Below are 26,504 nucleotides of genomic sequence, written 5' to 3'. Positions count from 1 at the left end.
GAGCTAAGGCATTATTTCATTTATTACTTATATCATCCTTGTATTTTCTTTTACAGGTTCATCTACACCTCATCACAATAATTCGGGCCATCAGGCCGGTGACTTCCTAGTGCCTGAACATTTATCTTTATTGTATAACTTGCACCTTCATCACCTCATTCTGGCATTAGTCGGGTGATACCCTTGGTGCTCTCATTACTGTTATCAAATATTATAACATGTTTTCAAAAAAATAAAAGTAAAGTTTAAATGAAGAACTTCAGAGATTATTCATAAGATTGGCAATCATGAATATATTCTGTCCTTTCAAGACATTATACTGATTTGAAAATATTGCTTGGATAAACAATCATATCCAACTAAGGTTATGCTTAAATGTATTGGACGTAATTGCAGACTTAAAGATGATTTACATATATTCCAGAACATTTGAAAGACGACTTGTTTTAATACTGTTTGGAAAAACTTGGAACAAGACTCAAAGCCGACTCAGCTTAATAGGTTTTAAGAATAAAAGATGGAAGAATATGCAAAGTGTCTCCTTATGTGACTCACTACTCTATTGTCGAATGTGCTATAACTTGGACTCAAACGCCTCCTTCAGATCTCCACGAGAAAGCAGTTGATTATTGGAAATGCAAAAACATATAAATTTAGGTGCTAAGGGCACCGTAACAGAGCAAGGGAAATCGAAAGATAAGTGGTAGAAATAAAAACAAGCCAGATATCTCTATGCCAAAACACGACAAGGCCATCATAATTTCAATTTATAGCATAACTGAATTCAAATAAAGATAAGAAATACTGTCTTAAAGAAAAGGTTGTGCCTCTGTAATTTGTAGATATTCATTATCTGGCAAACATGTCAAAAGAAAATAGAATGATTGCCACTGAATCATTGGGTGTATAAGACATCAAAATATACCAGTCTTCTCCATAGGTTCGGCAACAATGCACTTGATCGATTGATCTCCGTTGACGAGGCATGATGACTTCTCTATCATGAAAAGGAAACTGCGAAATGCCTTGCAATACTTGCTGTCGTTTGTATTAAATAAATGTGAAGGCAGAGAAAGAGAATAAGGTTTCGAGGCAGCCATGACGGAGCTACAATGTTCTCACAGGTTGCCGGGTCAAAATGCTATACGTAACCTAAAATTGAGAATGATGTGCGCTTGATTAAATCCTCCAACCCTGCTATCAGACCCGCAACAATTGGAAAACAATTTAAATTGGGAAAGATTACTTTCAGAATGAAGGTGATTGGGTGGTGTCTTTGGAGCAGAGCTCAGCCTCACTAGTGATATCTAGTAATGTATTTGGGTTGTCTATGCAATCAAAGGTGCTATCAGGTAGTTCATTTTCTCAGATTACATGAAGGTGGTAGGAGGAAAGAATGGATGCCAGAGGAGAAAGAATCCATGCCGACAGTCAAATAAGGAAGCTATTAAATAAAATAAGCCTGTCTCTATGACTTCCTACAGTTACAAGATTCATTTCAAATTCCCAAGAAGTCTAAATGAATTAAAAAACATAAATAGTATTAAACATTCCAAACAATAATCGGTTGAAAGCAAGAATAATAAAGAAGAGAATAGAGTTAGAAAATTAAAATTCGAAGATTATAATAATATAATTATTATAATCCGAACATTATTATAAAATACAACTTTTAAATTATTAACTGATAATGGTGCCAAATCATGGTTATATTTAAATGAACATTTATAAACAATTATTAAAAATACTACGACAAAAGCTAACTTAAAACCCTTTAAGATACGTTTTATATTTTAACTCAATTATTTTATTTAAATTATTTATTTAAATAACTCATGTAATTCCATGTGTGTATTCATTTCAAATTGCTAGGTCCTTTACCCGTCTGCCAGTGATGGTGATACCCTGCCTGAAGCTTTTCTGACAATGCTTCCACCCCTTCAACATGCTCCCTGCAAGGAATTTCTCTGTAATTAAATTATAAATTATAAATAATCATATCAGTTACCTTTTCATCTTAATTCCATGAATTTGCGATTAAGGATCAACTAAACATGTCATCTTCACTTGAAATCATAACGACTAACTATCTTACCATTTCGCTAGATTATATCATATTAAACTGCCAACTGACTTCATGTGAACCTCAACGTCTATATTTCAAGCTAGGTAAAAAATTGGGATGTAACAGATGCACGCATCACATTGGAAAAGTGATAAAAGTACAACAGACTCTACATGGGAGGATATACGAAGATATAATATTTAAAACAAATATTAATTTGGGAGCTGGAAACAGTTGCTGGTTATTTCTTCGAAGACACAAACCCTTGAAGAAGCCTTGGAGGTTGGACGCAAACCTAGCCTTCTTACAGGTTTTACCTACATTTGCCAATCTGACTGTTTGTAAGATTGGATCTTTTAGATATTTGCATGTTATTGTATTGCTGTTGTAAAATACAGTAACGCATTTCATAGTTATCTGAATTAACTCCTGGTTTATATATGCACTTTCTGAACATTGGAGGAATAAACAAAGTTTTTTTGAGTTTTATTGTATGTAAATTTACTGATTAGAAATCGAATTAAATTCTGGAATTTATATTCGATGTTGGTTTACTATTCGGATTTTAAATCTTCAAGTATATATTTCGGATTTTTGGTAAAGTATTTGGAAAGGGTCCTTGCTTTGGAATTGATTGACCTTGCCCAGTAAAATTTGATGTACGCACAATTTTCTTAGATCACAATCTGCATAAAACTGAATTTGATTTGTCATTGGCAACAGGAATGCACATCTGACGAACAACTTCAAAATTAATCCGTTGATTAAAAACAAATCCGACAACCCTAATTTAATTTTTCTATTGAGTCACCTCCTTCCATATTGACGGGGCAGTCACAACAACTATACTATGCTAGCTGTAAGCCATTTTGTCTTTGCGGGCCCTCATTGTATCACTGAAGACTTTAGGACATGTGGCTCATTGTTGCTTTGTTGCAATAGATAAAACACTCGCAAGTTTTTATGATGACATAACAACAACCGTCGATCTTCATCGGATCCAACGGTCGATGTACCATCCCTTGTTTCATAAGCATTGGGCCCATTTGAGACGTGTCAAAAGTTCACTTTGTCGTGATAGATAATCATCATGCAAGTCCCCACAACGACACACCGACTGTTGTTGATCTTCCTTTGATCCAACAGCTCTGATATGAGGAAACCACTAGGTATTAGGCCAACACAAGACACATGTGATGTGGTCGTAATTTTGCAGTAGTTAGAAAGGCTCACATCTCTGCTCAACGACATAATGAAAAAATTGATCTTCTTATGATCCGATGATTCCGATCTGATACTCCCTTTGATCGTTGTGGAGGACCCACTTGGTACATGCGTCAATCAGTCACGTTGTCGCAAAGGTTAAGGCACTTGCACATTCATTTAGTGATAGCAATAATTGTCGATCCAACCAAGATTTGATGGTCGTAATAAGAAATAATCTGGGTCTACCTGTTTTTAAGGTACATTTTTAACAAATAACAAGGTGCTAGATGGAATAAAAAGGAAGTTTGTCAAATTTTTGAAACTTATGATTTCAAAGCCAATTATTGCATAAACAAATGACATTTTCAATGAAATAAGACTGCACAAGACATAGGAAACAACCTTCTAAAAGGGGAAGCCCTAATTGTCCAAGAAAAAGGCTGGGAAATACAAAACCCTTTCTCATGCCAGGATCACACTTTTGAAAGATAGGCAGGACAATTTGAAAAAAGCAAGGGCAAGGGCTTTTGGCTTTAAAAAACAAAACTTAGGGTTTCTATTGACACATCGGTTCAAATCAAGAGCAACTTAGGATCAAGACCACTATGTAAAATTTTCTCTGAAAACTAACACATCTAACATTTGCATTTAAAGCATAATTCCACATCCATCCATAACAAATCTAGTACATGAAAATAAATAATCCTCAACGTCATCAATAAGTCTTAATCATCATTAATTATCATCATATAGTAATCATTATATGGTGTCCAATAGTCTGAATAACTGTCGTAAATAAGTCTAAAGTATAACAAAGCCTTAAAATATAAAAAGTCCAAAATGCAAATAAACTACATGTTATGTCAGGTCGGGGTGAGGCCTCACATCCTCCCTCATAGGGACGAACATCCTCTTGGAGTTCATCAAAGAGGTATGGGTACTGTGATCTCATCTGAGCTGCATCCTCCCATCAAGTTGTGACCTCATCATAACAATCCCACTAAACTCTAACCTGATCTAGATCTCTGTCTCGAAGTGCTGGGTCTCGTCGGCCCAAAATGCAAATGGGCTCCAGTGCTAGCTGCCCATTTGACTCCACTTGCAAAGCATCTTAATATATAATGTGAGACTCATCCTGAACATACTTCCTCAATATTGAAACATGAAACACATTGTGGATGTGTGGTAGGCTAGGTGGAAAAGCTAAATAGTAGGCAACTAGTCCTATTTTCTCCAATATCTCAAATGGTCCAACAAATCGAGGCACCAACTCAAAACCCTTCCCAAAATGAATCAGACTCTTTTGCAGATGCACTCTCAAGAAAACTTTGTCTTCGACCATGTACTCCTTGCCTACCCTCTTCACATTTGCATACTTCTCCTACCTTTCTTGAGCCTCTCTAAGACGCTGTCTAATTAAATCTACCTACTGCTCCATATTCCTCACCAACTGTGATCCAATAGACACTTTGTCCTCAATCCCATCCTAACTTAATAGAGTCCTGCAAGGCCTACCTTATAGTGCTGAATAGGGTTCCATACCAATGGAAGAATGATGCCCATTATTATGTAGAAACTCCACAAGATAAAGGTACTGTTCCCACTTAACTTGGTGATCCATAACATATATCTGCAACATATCCTCCAACACTTGATTGACCCTCTCTGTTTGTCCATCTGTCTAAGGGTGATATGATGTACAAAAATTAAAACTAGTACCCAAAGCTGTCTGAAGATCACTCCAAAATGATGATGTGAACAAGGAGTCTCTATTAGAAATGATCTTACGAGGAATGCTATGAAGTGTGACAATATCTCGCAAGAACACCTGATCAATTGTTGCTGCTATGAAAGTGGTACAAACAGGTGAAAATTGGGCAACGATGGTCAGCGTATCATCTATCACCAAGATAGCATTATGGTGGCAAGAAGACATCGGAAGACCGAAAATAAGATCCATAGAAATTACATCCCACTTCTACTCAAGTATCTCATGTGACTGCAAGAGTCTATCTGGATGACTATGCTTTGCCTTCACTCTCTAGCACTCTATGCATCTAGCTACAATATTGGCAATCTGTAATCTCATGCCTGGCTTATGATACAACTATTGCAAATCTGCATGTAGCTTCTTAACACCGGGATGCACTGCATATGGTGCTCTATGAGCATCTAGGATAATAAAATCACACAAATTGCTAGTAGAAGTTACATAAATGCATCCTCTATGACTTAAAATTCCATCGGACTCCAAGGAATAATCTCCATACTTCCCTTCTGGGGGTCTTAGAGAATGATCTATTTGACAAACCTCTCAATATAATTTATCATCAGGTGAATGTCACAAGATAGGCTCTCTCAAATCTGTACTAGAAATCATGGATGATGGTGCAAAGCACCAAGGCACTTGGTTTATATTTTGGTTTTCATGTTTGTTTTCACCTAATTAGGCTAGAATAAACAAACCTTGGATGAAAAGTCCATGGTTGTCAAAGAAAGACACCATTTTGTATGCTTAAGGCACTTTATGCAATCTATAAGCAAAAGTTGCTCATTAGGCAAATTCGAGATTTTTAATGTTTTTGGTCAATATAGCCTAGGATTAGGTGTTTATAATTGGTTTTAGGTATGTTAGAACCTTTTCCAAGTTCTAGAAGTGGAATCAAGTGAAAAATGTAAAAAATTGTACCTTTTGTGCAAAGTTGCATTGTTGAAAGTTGTAAAAGTTGCTCAAAATTGCAACTTAGTGAGAAAAGGGTTATAACTATTCAAATATTGGTTGTAACCTAAGTTGCTAGTTTGGATTTAGGTACGGGTTCAGGTTCAAGATTTGGGTTCAAAATTCGTACAATTTTCTTGGGGGTTTGGGTTTGGATTCATTTTGGGTTCATCTGTACAAGAATATATATGCAGAAAATAAGGCCATGCACCACTATGCTAATTTTAAAGCAACATAGCAAAATATACCATCGTATCAATGTTTCAATTCGAAAAAGTTGCATTGTTTAAAGTTGTAAAAGTTGCTCAAAATTGCAACTTAGTGGGAAAAGGGATTATAACTATTAAAATATTGGTTGTAACCATTAAATAGACATAGGAGATATATATACCTCATTTGTGAGGTTTGGAGGGCATTAATGTACGGATTGGAAGAAGTTGCAAAGAAGGAAATTCAGTTTTGGAGTCATTTTTACTGTTGTTTGCATGCTGCACGAATTGTATGGACTGTCAGACTAGATCTAATGGATGTTTGAGATAGATATTTGAATCAGCTTTCTTTTGCTTCTGGTCTCATCGTTCTACATGTTTTCTGACTCAAGTCATTGCATTTTTAGTGAAACTAGGTTTTTAAGACAACATTTTGGTGCACACAGCAAAAATGGGCCTCTAATTGCAATTTCCTTGGTTGGAATTTCATGGCCACTTGGGAAATGGTAGTTAGTAGGGTCCGTTTGAAGATTCCAGGGTTTCAAAACTGGAGGATGTGTTTTGTGATTTTTTCAATCAAGCACTAGGTCAAGTACCATGAAGGATTTCACCTGTTGTAGTGTGCTGATTTGTGAATGGCAGGAATTTGGGACTTGGTGAAGGGTTGAGCATTTGGAAATAAGTTATTTTAGTGTTGCCAATCATTCTTGAGTATTGAGTTCGTTTCCATGACCCCGTTTCCTACTGGTTGCTTTGTAAACCAAGCCTAACCTGATCACTTAGGTCTGTGTTGCTTTGTGAAGGAAAGGGAATGTTGGAGTCGGGCTAGAATTTGATGCTTTGGGGTTTGAATTAACTTTGAAAAGGGTGTTCAAAAACCTAATTTTTTTTGGATCTTGTTTGAAACTTTGTGAAGTTAGATCCAAAAAGCCATTTCAAGAGGGCTAAAAGGGGCTCACAGGGCTACTAGGCCAAATCGGGGTTAGAGGCTTTGTGCAAACGTAATTCAAACCAATGGTGTAGTTTGTGGTAAATAGGTGCCCTAAGATCATTTAACCTCTTAGAACCCTCAAGACAAACTTCTAGGGTGTTTCCCTAGAATTGACCTAGTTGTGGGAGATTGGTGCAAAACCCTTAAAGTGGGCAAGTTTGGTTCTTTGTCCTTGGATTCTTTAGTAAAGTTGGAGAGTGTGTTTCTTGATCCATTGGAGGATTGGAGTGTGTTGAAACCTTGTAATAAGGTTAAAGATTTGATAGCCAGTTGGTTGATTTCAAGAGTGGGAAACCCATTTGAAGCTTCTTAGTTGCGCTCTCTGTATCAGGTGATATCTCATGTTGCCTCCTTCTCAAAGCGTTTGCAACAACATTCTCTTTCCCCTTGATTTAATGAACATCAAAATCATACTCACATAAGAACTCCATCCATCGCCTTTGCCTATCATTAAGGTTCGGCTAAGAGAAGATATACTGTAAACTATGATGGTCTGAATGAAGCTCAAATCGGTGACCTAATAGGAAATTTTGCCATCTCACGAAAGCATGAATCACTGCTGTGATCTCTAGGTCATGGGTAGGATAGTTAAGCTTGTGAGTCTTTGGCTTCCTAGACTCGTATGCTATAACTTGACCATTCCGCATAAGAACTGCTCCTATGCCATCTAATGAAGCATCTGTGCAAACTAAAAAATCCCCTGACGGATCGGGCACTGCAAGGATGGGTGCACTAGTAACTGCCTTCTTGAGATCCTGAAAAGCTCTCTCACACTTCTCTGTCCACTCAAATTTCTTTCCCTTCTTCTGAAGAAATGTGATGGGATGAGCCAATCTAGAAAATCTTGCAACAAAGCATCGGTAGTAAGTTACTAATCCAATAAAAATCCTCACCTTAGTGATACTAGTAGAATCCATAATAGCTCTAATCTTTGATGGGTCCATTGAGATCCCATCACCTATGATAATGTGACCTAAATAATGAATCTTAGATCTGTAGAAATCACATATATTCAAACTGCCATACAAATGATTCTTCCTCAATAACTGCAACACCTGTCTCAATTGCTCCTCATCACGAGAATAAATCAAAATATCATCAAGGAACACCACCACAAACTTATCTACAAATGCACAGAATACCCCATTGATGAGACTCATGAATATAGTTGGAGCATTCGTGAGGCCAAATGGTACCACAGTGAACTCGTAGTGACCATACCTCATGTGGAAAGCAATCTTGTGGATATCACTCTCCACTATCCTTAATTGATGATAACTCAAGATCTATCTTTGAGAAAACACAGACACCCTTAAGCTGATCAAATAGATCACCAATCCTAGGAATTGGGTATCGTTTTTTAATAGTTACTTTGTTTAGTTGCCGATAATCAATACATAACCTAACTGATCCGTCCTCCTTTGCAAAAATGACTAGTGCGCCCCAAGGTGACTCTCTAAGACGAATATGCCCCTTCTTTAAGAGCTCTTTTAACTGAATCATGAGCTCATCGAGTTCCTGTGTTGTCATCTTGTATGGTGCTCTAAATATAGACTTAGTTCCTAGCACATAATAAATTGCTCTAGTTGGAGGCATACTAGGAAGCTTAGAAGGAAAAGCATCTACAAACTCTTGTAAGTTAGGAAAATCATCAAGACAAGTTTCTTTCTAGAAATCCTTATCTCTGTCACTAATAGTGATGGTGAATAACTGACATCCCTTTCGCATACACCGCTTAGGCTGCATAGTGGATATCATACGAAGAGATACAAGCCTATGTACTTTGGAAATCACTCTAGGAGTGCCATGACTATCTACACATTCTACCCTCTTTTGTCTACAATCCATCTTGGTGTTGTGGGCATATAGCCAATCCATGCCAAGAACTACATCATAGGTACCTAAAGAGGCAATCCGAAGATCAGGTATGGTAGTCATGTCTCCAATATGAATTTCGCAACCACGGACCAAAGAATTAACTGACACTCTAGCTCATGACGCTAACTCTACCTCCCAATTGACATCCTGTCTAACTACCACTAGCCTGCAACACTCCACTGCAGATGGAGATATAAAAGAGTCAGTAGCTCTAGAATCAAATAAAATAGAAACTCTACTACCTCATATCATATCTGTGGCCTTAATGACTGTGGTCTAGTGCTCTGCCTGTGTGATGACCCTCTCTAATAGGGTTCCAAAAAATCAATTCTGAACTGTAGAATCAAGTCAAGTGCTTGGCACACAATTGTTTAGTGGTCAAATTCACCAAATTGATTGACGTAAACCAATGAAACAGAATATAATAACAGTACCAATAAAATTCAGGGAAACTAATTTTACTCTCCAGAACTGGTTTGTTACACTTATTACAATTGCAATATACATTTAACGGCTAAAGAACAATAGTGTCTGATATATATATATATATATATATATATATATATATATATATATATATATATATATATATATATATATATATATATATATATATATATATATATATATATATATATATATATATATATATATATATATATATATATATATATAAAAACATTTTTGCACTTAATTGTTTATTTCAATGACAACCAAATTAATATTAATAAAACCTGAAATCGCCGCTTCAATTGGCTGTCACAAGTATGAAGTCGGAATAGCACCCCGTTCCCTGTCTGTTCTCAAACTTCCATCCGCCTTTGGCAGACGATCTGGCTAGACTGAATCAGAATGATCTCTAATTAATTCCGCAGCTTGTAACCGTGTCCCGTTTGCAGTATCTCGCGTTCCAGCGGAATGGTGTATAATTCGTCCTCACATTCGATACTGACGCTTGTAGCTACAACGGCATCCTCCAATCGTTTTTGTGTAGTTTTCTTCTTCTCAGACAGGTGACAAAAATATATAGGAATGGTAGTGCTCGAATTGCACATAAAATACTATCCAAATAATTAATTCCGATTCCACATTTGGAGTCTAGCTGGACATTCTGAAAACCCAAACTGAGTGCATGTAGACCTTATTCGAATTTGCTTGTTTTGGATATATTTAAAGCTAGATGAAACTTCTCACTCCTTTGCAAGTTTGAACCCTTAAAATCAATTTCCAGATTAATCCATCATGAAATAGCTGAACGCCATCTCCAATGAGCAACCCTTCGGAAGATATCTCACCTCCTCAGTTATGCAGATCTGAGAGAGTTTTCGTTCTCAAAGACCTAATGGAAATTTGCAAACTGAAGACCACAAATTGCTCCAATATGATAAGTAGTAGAATCCACAAAATCGCTTGTTCAAATGGGTGCCCCCTGCCCTCTATTTATTTACTTTTTTAAGAAGTCACTGGAAGCTTCTAGAACATCTCTTATTATGATGCACTTTATTATTAATTAACTTTATAAAATTAAATAAATAACTTTATAAAATTAAAAGTGCAATCTCAATTCGACATTAGAACAAATAGGCCCCACTTACTGGATTATAACTCTCCGAGAGCAAAAAAGTAATCTTCCGGCAATAGAATGACTCTCTCTCCAAAATCATTTGCCTACGAGAGTCAATGATAGGCAAATCTACAGTAGAAGTCATGTCGCTAGAAAGGGGACATGACAGTCCGCCCTTCCTGAAATTGCTTGTCCTCAAGCAATCTCAAAGCTGGATGTTGCAAAATTGTTTCGTTTTCCCAAGTGGCATCTTCAACTGGTAGATCTCTCCATTTAACCAAATATTCTCTGATCACCCTTCTGCGGAGCTGCTTTTCCCTGCTGTCCAAAATGAAGTCCGGTACTAAGATCAATTTCCCTTCTTCATCCAAGGGAGGTAATACTGTAGAAGGTACCACATTCTGTCCCAATGCTTTTTTGAGGCGTGACACATGGAACACATTGTACACTTTGCTATCTGCTGGAAGCTCAAGCTCATTAGCCAATTCCCCTATTCGCTTGGTGATCCTGAAAGGCCCATAATACCTAGGCTTAAGCTTCTCTGACCCACTCTTTTTGAGAGTAGATTTTCGAAATGGCTGAAGCATGAGGTAAACCATGTCACCAACCTCAAAGCTCCTCTCTGTCCTCTTTTGGTCTGCATACTGCTTATACTGATTCTGTGCCCAAGCTATGTTATCCCGAAGAGCGTTAATAATGTCCTTACTCTCTTGAATCAAATCCCCGGCACGTGGAACCTGAACATCACCCATCAGCAAGTCAATAAAGGTCGGTGCATCATACCCATATAACGCTCGGAAAGGTGTCATCTGAATAGACATGTGAAAAGTGGTGTTATAACAATATTCACACAAATAAATCCATCTTACCCATGCCTTCTGCTGATCAGCCACGTAATTCCTCAAGTAGCCTTCCACCCATTTGTTCACTATTTCCGTCTATCCATCAGTCTGCGGGTGATAACTGGTACTGGGGGTGAGCTCAGTGCCACATAATCGGAACACCTCCTGCCAAAAATGACTCAAGAATCTACTATCCCTGTCGCTTACAACACTTTGGAGTATCCCATGTAACCTGAAAATCTCTTTGAAGAATACCTCAGCTACCTATACTGCTATGTAAGTAGTGGTGATGGGAAAGAAGTGAGCATACTTCGTTAGTCTGTCCACCACCACATAAATGCAATTGCGTCCCTGAGCCTTGGGCAACCCTGTAATGAAATCCATGGATATGCATTCCCACTTTTGATCTGGAATGGGAAGTGGTTGTAGGATTCCTACTGGGAAGGTGTGCTCTTGTTTATTCTGCTGACAAACGGGACACTCACGAACATACTGCAACACATCTGTCTTGAGTCCTTTCCATGTAAACCGTTCTCGTACCTATCTATATGTTTTAAAGTACCCAGGATGACTAGCTATAGGTGAATCATGAAGAGCCCTCATAATAGCCCGCTTCATCTTGGATCTTGGGATTAAAAATATCCTGTTCTTGTAAATAATCAATTCATTCACAAGTGTATACCTGGTATCATCAATTGTCCCGTCAACTATCCCAGATGCCCAAGAATCTCTAGCATACTCTGCAACAATTAAATGCTTCCAATCCTCAGAGATCTCAATCATTGCACTAAGATGTGGCCTGCGTGACAAGGCGTCCGCTACCACATTCTGAGTCCCCTTGACATATGATATATCAAAGTCGTATGCCTACAGCTTACTCACCCATTTCTGTTGTCTATCATTGAGACCTCTTTGTCCAAGGAAATGTCTCAAACTGTTGTGGTCAGTTTTTATACAAAACTTACCACCTACTAGATACTGCCTGAATTTAGCTAATGCGTGCATGATAGCTAACATCTCCTTATCGTAAATGCTGAATGATCTCTCTGGCCCATGGAGTTTCCTGCTCTCATATGCAATAGGATGTTTGTCCTGCATCAGAACAACCCCAATACCATCTCCTGAGGCGTCACACTAGAGTTCAAATGGCTTCGAGAAATCGGGCAATGCTAGTACTGGACATGAAGTCATGATCTCCTTAAATCTGTCAAAACAAGCCTGTGCCTTTGCTGTCCAAACAAAAGCTCCCTTTTTTAGCAAATTTGTCATAGGAGCTACATGTCGCGAATATCCGCAAACAAATCTGCGATAGAAGCCACATAAACCAAGGAATCCTCTCAGCTAGGTCAGGTTCTCAGGAATAGGCCACTCCACAATAGCACGAATCTTATCAGGATCCATCCGTACTCCTTTGCTACTGATAACATGACCTAAGTATAATAACTCGGTCATACCCAAATCACATTTGGACTCTTTGGCATACAAGGACTCTGCCTGCAAGGTATTCAATACTGTCTCTAAATGCTCCATATGCTCACGCCATGTCCGACTGTATACCAAGATATCATCAAAGAAAACCTACACAAACTTCCTCAGCTGATGATGGAAGACCTTATTCATGGTGGACTGGAAAGTAGCTGGTGCATTGGTCAACCCGAATGGCATCACTACAAACTCAAAGTGCCCACAATGACATCTGAAGGTAGTCTTCTCTATGTCTTATTCTCTGACTCTAATCTGGTGGTAACCGGATCTCAAGTCTATCTTACTAAAGTAGCATGCCCCATGTAGTTCATCTATCAGCTCATCAATCCGTGGAATAGGATATCTATTCTTAATGGTTTTCTTATTCAGCACCTTGTAATCTATGCACATCCGAAGTGAACCATCTTTCTTCTTTACCAAAACTACTGAAGAAGCAAAAGGAGACTTACTAGGTCTAATGTGTCCCATTGCGAGAAGCTCCTTGATGGTTTTCTCTATTTCATCCTTGAGCCTCTTTGGATGCCTGTATGGAGTAATCATAACTGGTTTAGCACCTTCTTCTAACTCAATGATGTGCTCAATCCCTCTATCAGGTGGTGTACTGGGTGGAATATCACTGAATACCTTACTATACTTCTTTCTCAATATCTGGATGTCTGGATGATATTTTGTCTTTTGTTGTTCCTCCTTTGTGGGCATGAGAGTACACATGGCTGCCCATTCAATATCATTATGCCTCACCAATCTTTCCAATCGCTTGAGAGAAATGGTTCGGATGTCACTATTCTTGATAGCTCTCAACACATGTTGCTTCCCATCTACCTCAAACTTGATTTCCATGTCCTTGAGGCAGAAAGTGACCTCACCCAATAAACGTAACCATGTCATACCCAAAACGATATCCAAGTCGCCCATATTGACCACATTGTAATATGCTTTGAACTCATAATCATTCAGGTGTAAAGGCATGTCTCTAACCATTCTATTACACTTAAGAGTGTATCCATCAGTAACCTGTACTTGGAGACCCTCAAACTCCTCTATCTTAATACCACGGCGCTCAACCAGACGTGCATCAATGAAATTGTGCGTAGCACCTGTATCAACCAATGTGATCACCTTCTGTCCTGCTAGAACACCACGTAACCTGAAGGATGCCTCCTACTGAATACTAGACAAACGCCCCTGCTGTAAATGTAACTCGGTTTCCTCTTTTTGCTCTGAATTTCCTGTTTCTCCCGTAGGCTCTGAATCACTGTGATCATCCTCATTTGCTGTACTGTCGGAATTTGACCCTTCGTAATATGCCCACATAACTCTATTGGCCTTTCCCTTAGGTCTTAAAGGACAATCATGGTCCCTGTCATATGGGCCTTTGCAATAGAAGCATAGTTTCTTCCTGCGCAAGTCGTTTAATGCTTCTGCATCTAGGGGTGTAGTAGATTTTCCTTTGGTTTCAATGCTCTTCCCTTTATTCTTATCAAACTTCTTATTGTCTCTGAAAGAAGCAGTACTCCTAGAAGTGAACTTGCTAGAAGGTGCTGTAAGCTCCATACTTCGTGCTTTCCTCATAGCCTCCTGAAGTGTTGGTGAGTCAAATGCCGTAATCCACCCTTTGAGGGGTTCGAACAATCCTTCTGTAAACAAGATAACCAACCGTCTCTCAGAAACATCCTGTACCATAACTGACAACCTTTGAAATTCACTAATATAAACCTCCAAACTGCCTGACTGTCTCAACTGTGCGAGGTCGCGAAAATAAATCTCTGGATCCTTCTTATCAAAATGCTCAACTAATCTATACACAAAGTCCTGGTAAGATGTCACCTGATTGTGCTGCAAAGTAACCATCCCGTGTGACCACCAATCATGAGCTGCGCCTTCCAAATGCAAGGTGGTGTACCTGATGGCATCTATCTCAGACATAGGCCTTAATACTAGGAAGGTGTCCAACTTATGAATCCATGCCTGTGCTGTCATCTGGCCACTTCCATCAAAAGATGGTAAAGTAAGTTTGCCAGCAGCTCACTGCAACTCGCTATCATGACCTCCTCTAGGCCTCCTGTTCTGACAGCTACTACTCATATGCTCTCTCCTTTGGTTCAGATAGCGATCAAAGTTCAATAGTTCACGCACATGTGGTGGTAATGCCTGCCATTCTGCAGTAGCAACTTTGAGATCATCCTGAAAATCATCCGGCAAGTCATCTTCTCCTAACTCCTGAGCCTCCTCCCTTAGGAAGGTGGGATGAGTAGCCCTGTTTGCTGTCCATGATCTGCGCCTAGGAGCACCTTGTGAGCCTGCCACACTTCTATTGTCATGATCAGGTTTACCTCTACCATGTTCTTGAATCCTGGGTGGAGCAACTCTCTCCATTATGGTAGTCAATGCTTGTAATGATTGGGCTATTTCTTGCTATCTGGTAGTCATGATTCTGTAGAACTCTCTGGTCTCATCATCATCAATTCTAGGTGGACTCTGTGACTGTCTCTCACCCATAACTGTTGCTCTTCTACGTGTATAATACCTGGGATAAGGTTGCATAAGATATTTTTACCCAATAGGATGGCAAAAACACTGCTCTGATACCACTGTGATGACCCTCTCTAATAGGGTTCCAAAAAATTAATTCTAAACTGTAGAATCAAGTCAAGTGCTTGGCATACAATTGTTTAGTGGTCAAATTCACCAAATTGATTGACGTAAACCAATGAAACAGAATATAATAATAGTACCAACAAAATTTAGGGAAACTGATTTTACCCTCCAGAACTGGTCTGTTACACTTATTACAATTGCAATATACGTTTAACGGCTAAAGAACAACAATGTTTGATATATATATATATATATATATATATATATATATATATATATATATATATATATATATAAACATTTTTGCGCTTAATTGTTTATTTCAATGACAACCAAATTAATATTAATAAAACCTGAAATCGTCGCTTCAATTGGCTGTCACAAGTATGAAGTCGGAATAGCACTCCGTTCCCTGTCTGTTCTCAAACTTCCATCCACCTTTGGCAGACGATCTGGCTAGACTGAATCGGAATGATCTCTGATTAATTTCGCAGCTTGTAACCGTGTCCCGTCTGCAGTATCTTGCGTTCCAGCGGAATGGTGTATAATTCGTCCTCACATTCGATACTGACGCCTACAGCTACAACGACATCCTCCAATCATTTTTGTGTAGTTTTCTTCTTCTCAGACAGGTGACGAAAATATATAGGAATGGCAGTGCTCGAATTGCACAAAAAATACTGTCCAAATAATTAATTCCGATTCCACATTTGGAGTCTAGCTGGACATTCTTAAAACCCAAACTGAGTCCATGTAGACCTTATTCGAATTTGCTTGTTTTGGATATATTTAAAGCTGGATGAAACTTCTCACTCCTTTGCAAGTTTTGAACCCTTAAAATCAATTTCCAGATTAATCCATCATGAAATAGCTGAACGCCATCTCCAATGAGCAATCCTTCGAAAGATATCTCACCTCCTCAGTTATGCAGATTTGAGAGAGTTTTCGTTCTCAAAGACCTAATGGAAATTTGCAGACTGAAGACCACAAATTGCTCCAATATGATAAGTAGTAGAATCCACAAAATCGCTTGTTCAAATGGGTGCCCCCTACCCTCTATTTATTTACTTTTTTAAGAAGTCATTGGAAGCTTCTAGAACATCTCTTATTATGATGCACTTTATTATTTGTCAAAAAGACAAAACAATCACAAAGTAAAAAATTCGTCAAAAATTCTCAGGTATTAATCATTATTTGTTTTGTTACCCATTTACAATGGTGCTTTGAATAACATCCCTATAAAATTTTAGCCATCTTTTATTAACCCTATCAACAAAATTATATATAGTTTAGTACTTAGTTTGTTATATAACTCATGTATCGAAAATATTATTAGATAACAAATTTTACTTATTTAAAAGTATCATTTAAATTGAAATATATATTTATATTTATTAAATCGAATAAATAACTTAAATTATCATTACCCTAAAACTTTATTAAATTTTGTTTATATATAAATTAAATATTTATTAACTATTATATCTATTAATTTTTTTCAATTTTTTTATGAATATATTAAATATTATATAATATTTAATATAAATATAATAAATATTATATAATATTTAATATAAATATAATAAATTTTAACATACATTAAAATAAACGTATATTAAATGGTAATTAAATTTAAAAATAAATAATTTCTTTTTAATGTCTACTACTAACCTACCCTCACGTGCTCCCTAAAAGGGAGGCAGAGGTAATATTATATAATATTTAATATAAATATAATAAATTTTAACATACATTAAATAAACGTATATTAAATGATAATTAAATTTAAAAATAAATAATTTTTTTTTAATGTCTACTACTAACCTCCCCTCACGTGCTCCCTGAAAGGGAAGTAGAGGTAATGAGGGGAGACCTTGCGACCTTCCCATGTGGGGACTGTGGGTCCCTCGGGGTTTGCATACCCCATTCATGATAAGTGGAGTCCTGAACACTTTTCTTCTTTTAAACCAATGCATCGTAACACACCATGCAGGATGACAAGGTAGGGTTAATAAAAAAATATAAACTTATTTTAAAATGTCACTGTCACTCCAAGGAGATGTGGAATAGGGTGGGGCTCGCATGGGGTCCGGTCTATGGTTGAATATATATAGTTTTTAAAAAAATTTGCATATTGGCTTCCAATTTTGTACATTTAATCACTCGGGAAAAGGGTCAATGGGGTGGATATTCGTCCCTACCAAAGGACAGCCCATCATGCGCTTGGTAACTGCCCAACAAAACGCCTAGCAAAACGTGCTTGGAGATTGGAGAGAATGGGGAGTGGAGAGTAGCAAAAATAAATGGAGTGGCACATGTGCGGACCCACGTGGCGCCCTCCCTATGCATAGTTCAAATAACATGAAATATCTCGTTCAAAGTGCGTACAACGCTTGGAAGGTGTGAGAACCACTAATATTTGAATTTTGATATCGAATGTATATACACTCATGCCATAGTCATCATCTAGGAAGAAGACAGGATTGGCCGCATGGAGAACTAATTCTGATTTCATTACAAGACGCATGCCACCTTAAAAGATCAATTGAAATTATACGTGGGGTTTACTACTAGTTGGTGAGTACCTTTTGGCACATAACAATAGGAGTCCGCGGTGATTAAATGAAACAAGTCCCAACTCAACGCAAGGGATGGAGGGGTTGGGGGATGGGCTCCGCCTCGGGTTTGCCCCACCTAAAAGTCTATGCGATTTTTTTTATAGGGACACGCGTCGAGGAAAAAGGTGTGGTGTGTGGGGCCTACGCGGCGCCCACCTCCAAACAAGTTTTGGATATATATATATATATATATTTGTTTCATTTATCTGGTGAGACATATAACATAGGGAAATAGATATATTATATATATTTATTGTTTTGTAATTTCCCTCATCATCTTTTATAAGAGTGATACTTTTCTTTTTCTAAAGGTAACTTCTAGTTTGCTATTTTTAGTAATATGAGTATGAGATTCTTTTGGCTCATGGCCTTGCCATAATATTGAAATGCCCCTTTGACCTTATTTTTGTTTCTGACCAAAAAGATCATGTCTCCTTGATAGGACAAAAGTATGCATTATTTTAGGAATGTGATTAACAAAACTCTATAACTTTTCTATGATGATTGTTTTTTTCTCCATACAAAAACTAGAATCTTGTAGGTGTCTATAGGGATTTTTTTCATATGCAAATATATTTTGTCTTTTCTCTTGCAAACTATATGCATTTTACCAACCTATTTGATTTTCTAAGATGTGGGTTTTGAATTTCGGTAATGAAATATTCTTTTGCACAATTCATTTTATCTCCAGCATTACTAATGAATTTAATATTTAGATACGAAGATGATGTAAAATCTATTTTTCACTTTGAAAATAAACATATCGAAATAAGATAAATGCTATCTAATCTACACTCAACATGGACCCATTTTGCCCCAGTGTTACGCAAACTAGGCTCTGATGCCAAAATGTCATGCCCAAAATTTATAATAAACATACATAACAACTAAATATTCTTCCTCCATTACAAATAAGATTCAAAATACTAAATTTATATTTTTTCAATTCTTGTTTTGCTTGTAATGAACTCAAATAATTTTAAAACCATTTTCAAGGAAACATTTAGAGTGAAGTGCATATAGAACTTTTGAATTTTGTTTCTACTATATCAATTTCACCTAGAAACATCTCATCGAATCACAATTACAACAATGAGGATCAAGATATGATCTTTTACAATACACTAACTTTACAAAGACTCATGATATTTCATCTTGAAAAACACCAACATAGTATGCAATCTTCCAAGCTTTTTCCTCAACACAAATCCACTCTTGAAACCTATAGAAACCACAATTGAAAATAATGGGAGCTCACCTCCCAACCTAGGTCTCTATGAGACCACTCACTGAGCTTGAAGAACCAAGACCAACCGGGTAACATACAAGCACAAACTCACAAAGAACATTTACAAAATATAACATTGAACTCCCATCTTGAGCTTACACAATATGTTACCATAGCAATCCAATAAGATGGGTGAAGGTGTGCCTAAACCGTTAGGAGAAGCCAAATGCTTAAATCAAAACGCCTTCACAAGGCATACAAAACAAATACCATTTCTCACAGAAAATTCTCCCCTTCTCACCCCCAAAGTGCAAAATATTGTATTGGCACATGAAGCTCATACTTCATGTTTTCCCCTCTTCCTTCCAGGGAAGAGCCTCTACTCTTAGGGAAAGGCCCAACTAACCCCTTCACCTGAAGGCCATTGCTTCCCTCCCAAGCGTGAGTGTTGTCCTTCCACACCCATGAACATCATCCTTTCAAACAAATTTAGATGGAAAAGAACAAAGTAAATCAAGCATACCCAATACCACAAAATATGAACAATTCTACAATACACATATGCATTCACATCCATTTCTTGATACATTCACAGAACGGAAACAACCAAAAACATGAGATTTCTGCCATGGCAAAAGTCCTCCAACCTTGATTTAAAGCTATGGCAATAAACAACTTGAGAAGAGCGCTCTATCCTTTCTTGCTTGACAATCCTCAAAACCAACAGATCTCGAAAATTAGAGTGGGTGAACAACCACTCTATTTTCAAATTCCCTTTTAATAGGCATCTAAACTCCTACTTTTCCTCCCACCATGAATGAGAGAAACCAGGTTTCCCTGCTTGACTGAAACTCCAAGTGGAGATAAGGTGGGAAGATGGTTAAGACTTCTTCAATTTTCGCAACACTTGGTAAATAAGATTTTAGAAGTGTTAGAAAAGTGATTTAAACACAAGTAAAGTCAAAATTGAAGACCTATTATATAGTACTATCATGTAGGTAAGTTAATTTCATTAAAAGAACACTCTAGGACTCTCATAAACCCTTCTAAATTCACCCTAAACTTAGGATTCTAATTTCATCTAATTGAAGCCTTAACATGACAACACTTTGCAACTGGATTTAACTTAAGCATTTCTTATTGGTTTAATTAAGGGTTGCGTGTCTTTTGCCAATATCTCAAGTTTGGCTTACCACATATACACATAACATTACGAGTGTCAAGTGGCACTATAAAACATAATTTATATTACGAGTAGCAAATCAATTTTCACAAAATGAATCTAATCTGAAACACTCATTCACATTACATTCTTGAAGTAAAATACTAAACAACAAGGTTAATATCTCTTCATTAGATCTAACCTTGGCATTCTCAATTGATACAAAGGTTTAGTCTTGGTTCTCCGATTTTACCATGGTTATTTCCTGCACACTCAAACTGCATATCAGTAGTCCAAGATAAAAATCACATACATATATATGCATTAAATCAAATCTACATCCATAACTAAATCACAATATTAATCTTTTCTCGATGCTATTTTCAATTACCATTTCTATGTCTAAATCAACATGCATATAAGTAACTCTTACATAATCAAACTAAACATGGCATAACCAACTACCCATTTCTTTACTTTCAGATATAATCCATCTAACATTTGCATTTAAAGCATGATTCCATATCCATCCATAACAATCTCGTACATGAAAATAAATAATCATTGACATCATCATAAGTCCTAACCATCATAAATAATCATCATACGGTGTCCAATTGTCTGAATAACTGTCCCAAATAAGTCTAAAGTAAAACAAAGTCTCAAAATTATAAAGTTTCCAAAAGGCAAATAAACTGCTATGCTTTGACGAGTCAGGGTAAGGCTTTACACAAGGAATTGCCACCTTCCAACATAATAATTCTCACAGCCCATGAAAGCCACTGGTCCCTTCATGAGCCTGTTTTATTGACCACTCTTTCAGAAAGAGAATCCTGCAGTTTGTTGGTTGTAAGCCCTTTGTCCAAAGGCATACCTAAAAAACATTTGAGAGTTTTCTAACCCATTTCTTTGAAAATATATTTTTCTATCATCGCTCTCGGGATATTGCACATAATCTCTCAAGAAGCCCTGCATACAATTCAGAAAATCACAGATCTTCGAATGTTGGTGAAAGTGGATATCAAAAAGGCTTATGATAGAGTAGATTGGAGATTCATATTGAAAATTTTGGAGCCTTTTCAGTTTGCTAAAGAATGGTTGATTGTATTTACATATGCATTGCAAGACCCATATACTATTGCTAAATAGTTCCGTCGTCTACCAAAAGCTCGTTCTTTAATCCTCAAGAGGTGTCAGACGGGGAGATCCACGTTCCCCGTTTCTCTTTATAACATGGTGGAGGTTATAGGCAGATCTATTAAAGGAGCATTAGCCAGGGAAGAATTTGAAGGATTACAAGCAGTTTTCTGATCATAACTTATGTTTTTGGGGCAGCTAAGCAGCTAGGAGCTATGGTAATAGAGGGAATCCTTAGCCTTTACTTGAGAGCATCAGGTCAAGAAGTTGGGGCAAACAAATCAGAGATTCTCTTTTTATTACTCCAGTAAGGAAGGAGCAAGAAAGCTTAAGACTGCTGGGTCTTCAAGAAAGGGACATTTTGCACATGTGCAGGCATGTCTTTGGACAGAGGGGTTGGATCTAACAAATGTGGGTTTCTCTTGGCTATTATCATATTACATTATTTTAATAACTTAGGTATTTGATTTTTTTTTCCAATCTCTCCGTTTTGGCTCTAGCTTAAATCATTTGCTAAAAATCTAGCTTCAATGGGTTTGAATGCTTTTCTGCTTTTGAAGCTAAAATTTCATTACATACATTTGTAGGACTTTCTATTATTGAAATCATCAATTTTCATGCTATGCTGTTCTTCAAGCTAAACTTTGGTTCATATTTAAATGTAGGAATTTCTGTGGTTTAAATCATTAATTTTCATGAAAAAGTATAACATATATAAATTTACTGCAATCTATGTCCTTTATGCTTGTGTAAGTGATAGTCAAATTATGTGTATCTGCATAATACATGGATCATGACTGCTCTTTGGCCCTTGAAAGGCTATAAATCCCAGGATCAAGAATCTTATTATCCCATTTGTAAATATAAGAACTTTTGGAAGGATGTTCTTGATTCCAGTTGCCAACAGAATATTCTTTAGAATTAATTTAATAAGTGAACATTTTCTCAAAAGAATTTGGTTGTTTGGCAGTTCTAGCCTTATGTATTTAATTTTTTTGGCAGGTTCTAAAGGAAATAACTGCAGGGGGAGCAGATTATTGTTTCGAATGTGTTGGAAATGTTGACATGATACAGACTGCTTTAGAATCCAGCTGTGATGTAATTTTTTTTAGTATTAATATTAATCATTGTGTACTTTTTGGATACATATTTTCGCAGATAATATTCTTACCAGTTGTCGGATTGGTATATATAGGTCAGTCAAATTTATACTATTTGAGGAAAAGACAACCCTTCCTAAAAGCTTTTGATTCTTTCATTGCACGGGTGAGGATTGGCTGTTGTAGTTGGAGTTCCAAGTGGTAAATTAGAACTTTCAGCCCATTATGGTTCACTTCTTAGTGGGCGTACTTTAAAAGGCACATTGTTTGGTGGATGGAAACCTAGGTCTGAGTTGCCCATTTTAGTTGATATGTACCTAAAAAAGGTAAAATCCAAACTATTACTATAATTTTATAATATTTGTTGATGTTGTAGCTTCAGTCGGATTGATTTGATCTAATCTCGATTCCATATGGTTATTTTTTAATCGTTATTGCATTTGATTAATCATCAATTATATATATATATATATATATATATATATATATATATATATATATATATATATATATATAGATGTTAAATGTCTCACAAAATCTAACTTAACAATAACCAATACTAATTAATGTAGAGACAAATGTCTTCTTCTCCTATTTATATACCTTGGATCTGCATTTGAAAAACACATACCACAAAAATGGCAGTGCCATTACATTTGCAGTGATCCCAGGAATTCAACAATATTTGATTTTTGTATACATGAAGAGATACATGGTTTTAGTTTTGACACTGTCTCATCTCATCTATTGGACATTGCATTCTGTTACCTGATATTATTTAATTAAAAAATTTCATCCTAATTATAAATAATTGCATCAGTTATATAAAGTAGTTTCTTTAAGTTCAATTTCAGATCTGTAATCATTTTAATCTCGGTTTCAATATCTTTTGAAACATCATTACATGATACCATTGTCTTCTTACGACTGATTTAAACCACACACCAATTCTGATCAATCTCATCATTTGCATTGCTGCCTGATTCACCATCCCTAGAATTTGTAGAGCAAGTGTTACATCTCAATTTTCGACCTAGCTTGAAATATAGCCGTAGAGGTTCACATGAAGTCAATTGGCAGTTTAATTTGTTATATTTTGGCGAAATGGTAAGATAGTTAGTTGTTATGATTTCAAGTGAAGATAACATGTTAGTTGATCATTAATCGCAAATTCATGAAATTAAAAAGATGGTTAAACCTAGTGATTATTTAAATAATTTATTAACGATGGAGAATTTCCTTGTAGGGAACTGTTAGTGGGGTGGAAACATTGTCAGAAAAGAATTAGGCAGGAGCATCACCATCATTGGATAGATGGGTAGAAGACCTAGCGACTTGGAACAGGATATACCTGTGGAACCGCATGAGCTATAAGTACAAAAAATAAACAAAGTTCTTACCTTTATTTATCAAATAATAATATCACTTAATATTATTTTACTCTCTTGATTAAGATCATAGATAAATAAATACAAAGTGACACCATTACATTAGAATCATTAATCCAATAATGCCACTTTGCAAATACATACCTATAAACTTAACCCAAGATAATAAGATAATATAAAATAATATTAATAAATAAACTCTTCATCATTTTTCCTTTTCATTTTATTTTCTCTCCTTCTGTATGTTTCTTTTCAAACCGATTGAGAAAATTATTCGTGTATGAATCTTGAAACGGCAAGGAAGCCGTAAGGTTGACTCAGAAACAATATATGCAACCTTTGTCGTGTCTGGGAATCATCTCTCTGCCTACGGCTTTATTTCCCATCTCTGGCTAGGTTCTTTATTTCTTTAGAATAGTATTAAATTCTCTTGAACGAATAAAAATCCAGTGCCAAATATCAGAATCTCAGGCGTGTCTCAAAGCCAGATAGGCGGGCTTCCTCAGGCGTCGGCCATACAGAAGTACAGAGGGAGTCACGTAAGATTTGAAATGTTATTTTTCTTTTTCCATAAGTTGCTGAGGTCTGCATAGGGACAAATACACATGCGGCTTATTCCTGTAAAACATTGTGTACCGTTCTTGCATTTCAAACTGTATTTATGAATTCCAAATTCGAGCCATGTTTAAGAATCCCAAATTCGAACTGTACTTGAGAATTTCCAAATACGAATTGAGTATATAAAATTCCAAGCCCAAGCTGTGCATGAGAAATCCTATATTCAAATTATGCATATGAATTCCATGTTTCCTCTGATTTGTAAATAAATAGTTGAAGCCATCTGCCATAGAACAATTTTAATCATGAAAGATCAAACCGACTGCCATTATGTTTTGAGACTGAATCAATTTATATTTATAACTTTGAAGATGCCATAAGACAGTAAATCGTACTTGGATGACCTTTCCTTCATAGGCAAATTTTATATTCAAATTTGAATTAATGATTGATACTGAGATAAGTCAATGGACCAGAGTACCAATGAAATCACCAGGCTAAGAGCCATATTAGGGTGAATAAGGTACATGTCATATCAGTAAAGGCTAAATATTCAGGCACCAAGGAATCACCGGTCTGATGGCTTGATTATGGTGAGGAGGGGTAGATGAACCTGTGAAAAAGAAATGGAAGAATGAAATCAGTAACCTATACATTCATACATAAACAAACTAATATATATATATTAGCTCATGCATATTCCTGTTATGGTGATCTCCTGTTGCCAAGTCGTATGGCATGTTATATATCATGATGCCCAGTGGATGGAATGATGTTCCCTGTCAATTCTAGGTAAGGAGGGCCTTTCTCGTTAGAGATTGTGTGGCGATATATTGTGGTCAAAGGTTGGGTGGTTAAGCCCCTGACAATGCTTCACCTCTCTCAAGATGTCGGATATGCATCAGACAGAGATAAGCCATGCATTCAATTGTTTATCGGAAACAGGTAATATCATTTTTATTTATGAAGAGGTAAGATTAAATTGAAGTATTTCATTGTTATCATCATTTTACTTTCACATATATGAATAACAAATATAAGTATATATTTTCTAATCCTGAGATACTGTCACAGTTAAGTAATTAGAAGAAAAGGAATCAGAAGCCCTAAATGATTTGAGAGATGACTAGAACCCTAAATGATACAGTGGTATTGGAACCCTAATTGAATCCGTGGTATTGGAAGCCCTATTTGAATCAGTGGTATCAGAACCCTAGATGAATCTGTTGTAGTGGAAGCCCTAAGTGAGATAGCGGTATCAGAAGCCCTAATGAACTGAAGGTAAATGATGCCCTAATTGATATAGTGGTATGTGATGCCCTAATTAAAATATAGTGGTATTTATTTAAAATTATCATTTGATTTTAAGATAGTGGTTGTAGATTGAAGTCACCATATGAAATTGTTATAGTGCATTTGTGGGCTAACCCGGGTGGTTGTAGAAGCATCCCTAGTTTGATTTGAACTCAGTTTTCCGAGGTATGTGGTTTTTAATTTCTGTAGTAACTTAATTTGATGGTACTTCAAGTATTTAGTTAAGAAATTTTGTTTAACTGATTATAACGGTAAATTTTATTCACATGAACATGAATGATATAACCGTCTTCCTATGAAATGAAATTGTAACTGTATTCCTTGAGTATGTTGAATGTTAAATAAGACCTGGGAAATCAGGATGTTACAGCAAGCCCCTAATGGCATTAACAAAGTCTCATAACCATTAGAGTCACAACTCTAGTACTATCATTCTTAACAC

General features: G+C 36.5%; 1 protein-coding gene across 1 annotated transcript in view; it reads left to right on the top strand.

Moving 5' to 3' along the window:
• The window catches only part of LOC149547508 (alcohol dehydrogenase-like 6), a 155,307-nt gene extending 132,124 nt beyond the window's left edge, over nucleotides 1-23,183 (top strand). Inside the window, exon 3 of the mRNA XM_089791672.1 lies at nucleotides 22,705-23,183. Coding sequence (XP_089647798.1) covers nucleotides 22,705-23,007 — 303 coding nt within the window. The 3' untranslated portion in view covers nucleotides 23,008-23,183. The remainder of the gene's footprint in view (nucleotides 1-22,704) is intronic.
• Nucleotides 23,184-26,504: the final 3,321 nt, after the last annotated feature.

Source organism: Cupressus sempervirens, chromosome 7 (genome assembly GCF_028749045.1).
Source record: "Cupressus sempervirens isolate cs-2001-9-10 chromosome 7, ASM2874904v1, whole genome shotgun sequence".
Lineage (NCBI taxonomy): Eukaryota > Viridiplantae > Streptophyta > Pinopsida > Cupressales > Cupressaceae > Cupressus > Cupressus sempervirens.
The sequence above is the reverse complement of the archived record's forward strand: the minus strand, read 5'-3'. Positions and strand labels throughout refer to the sequence as shown.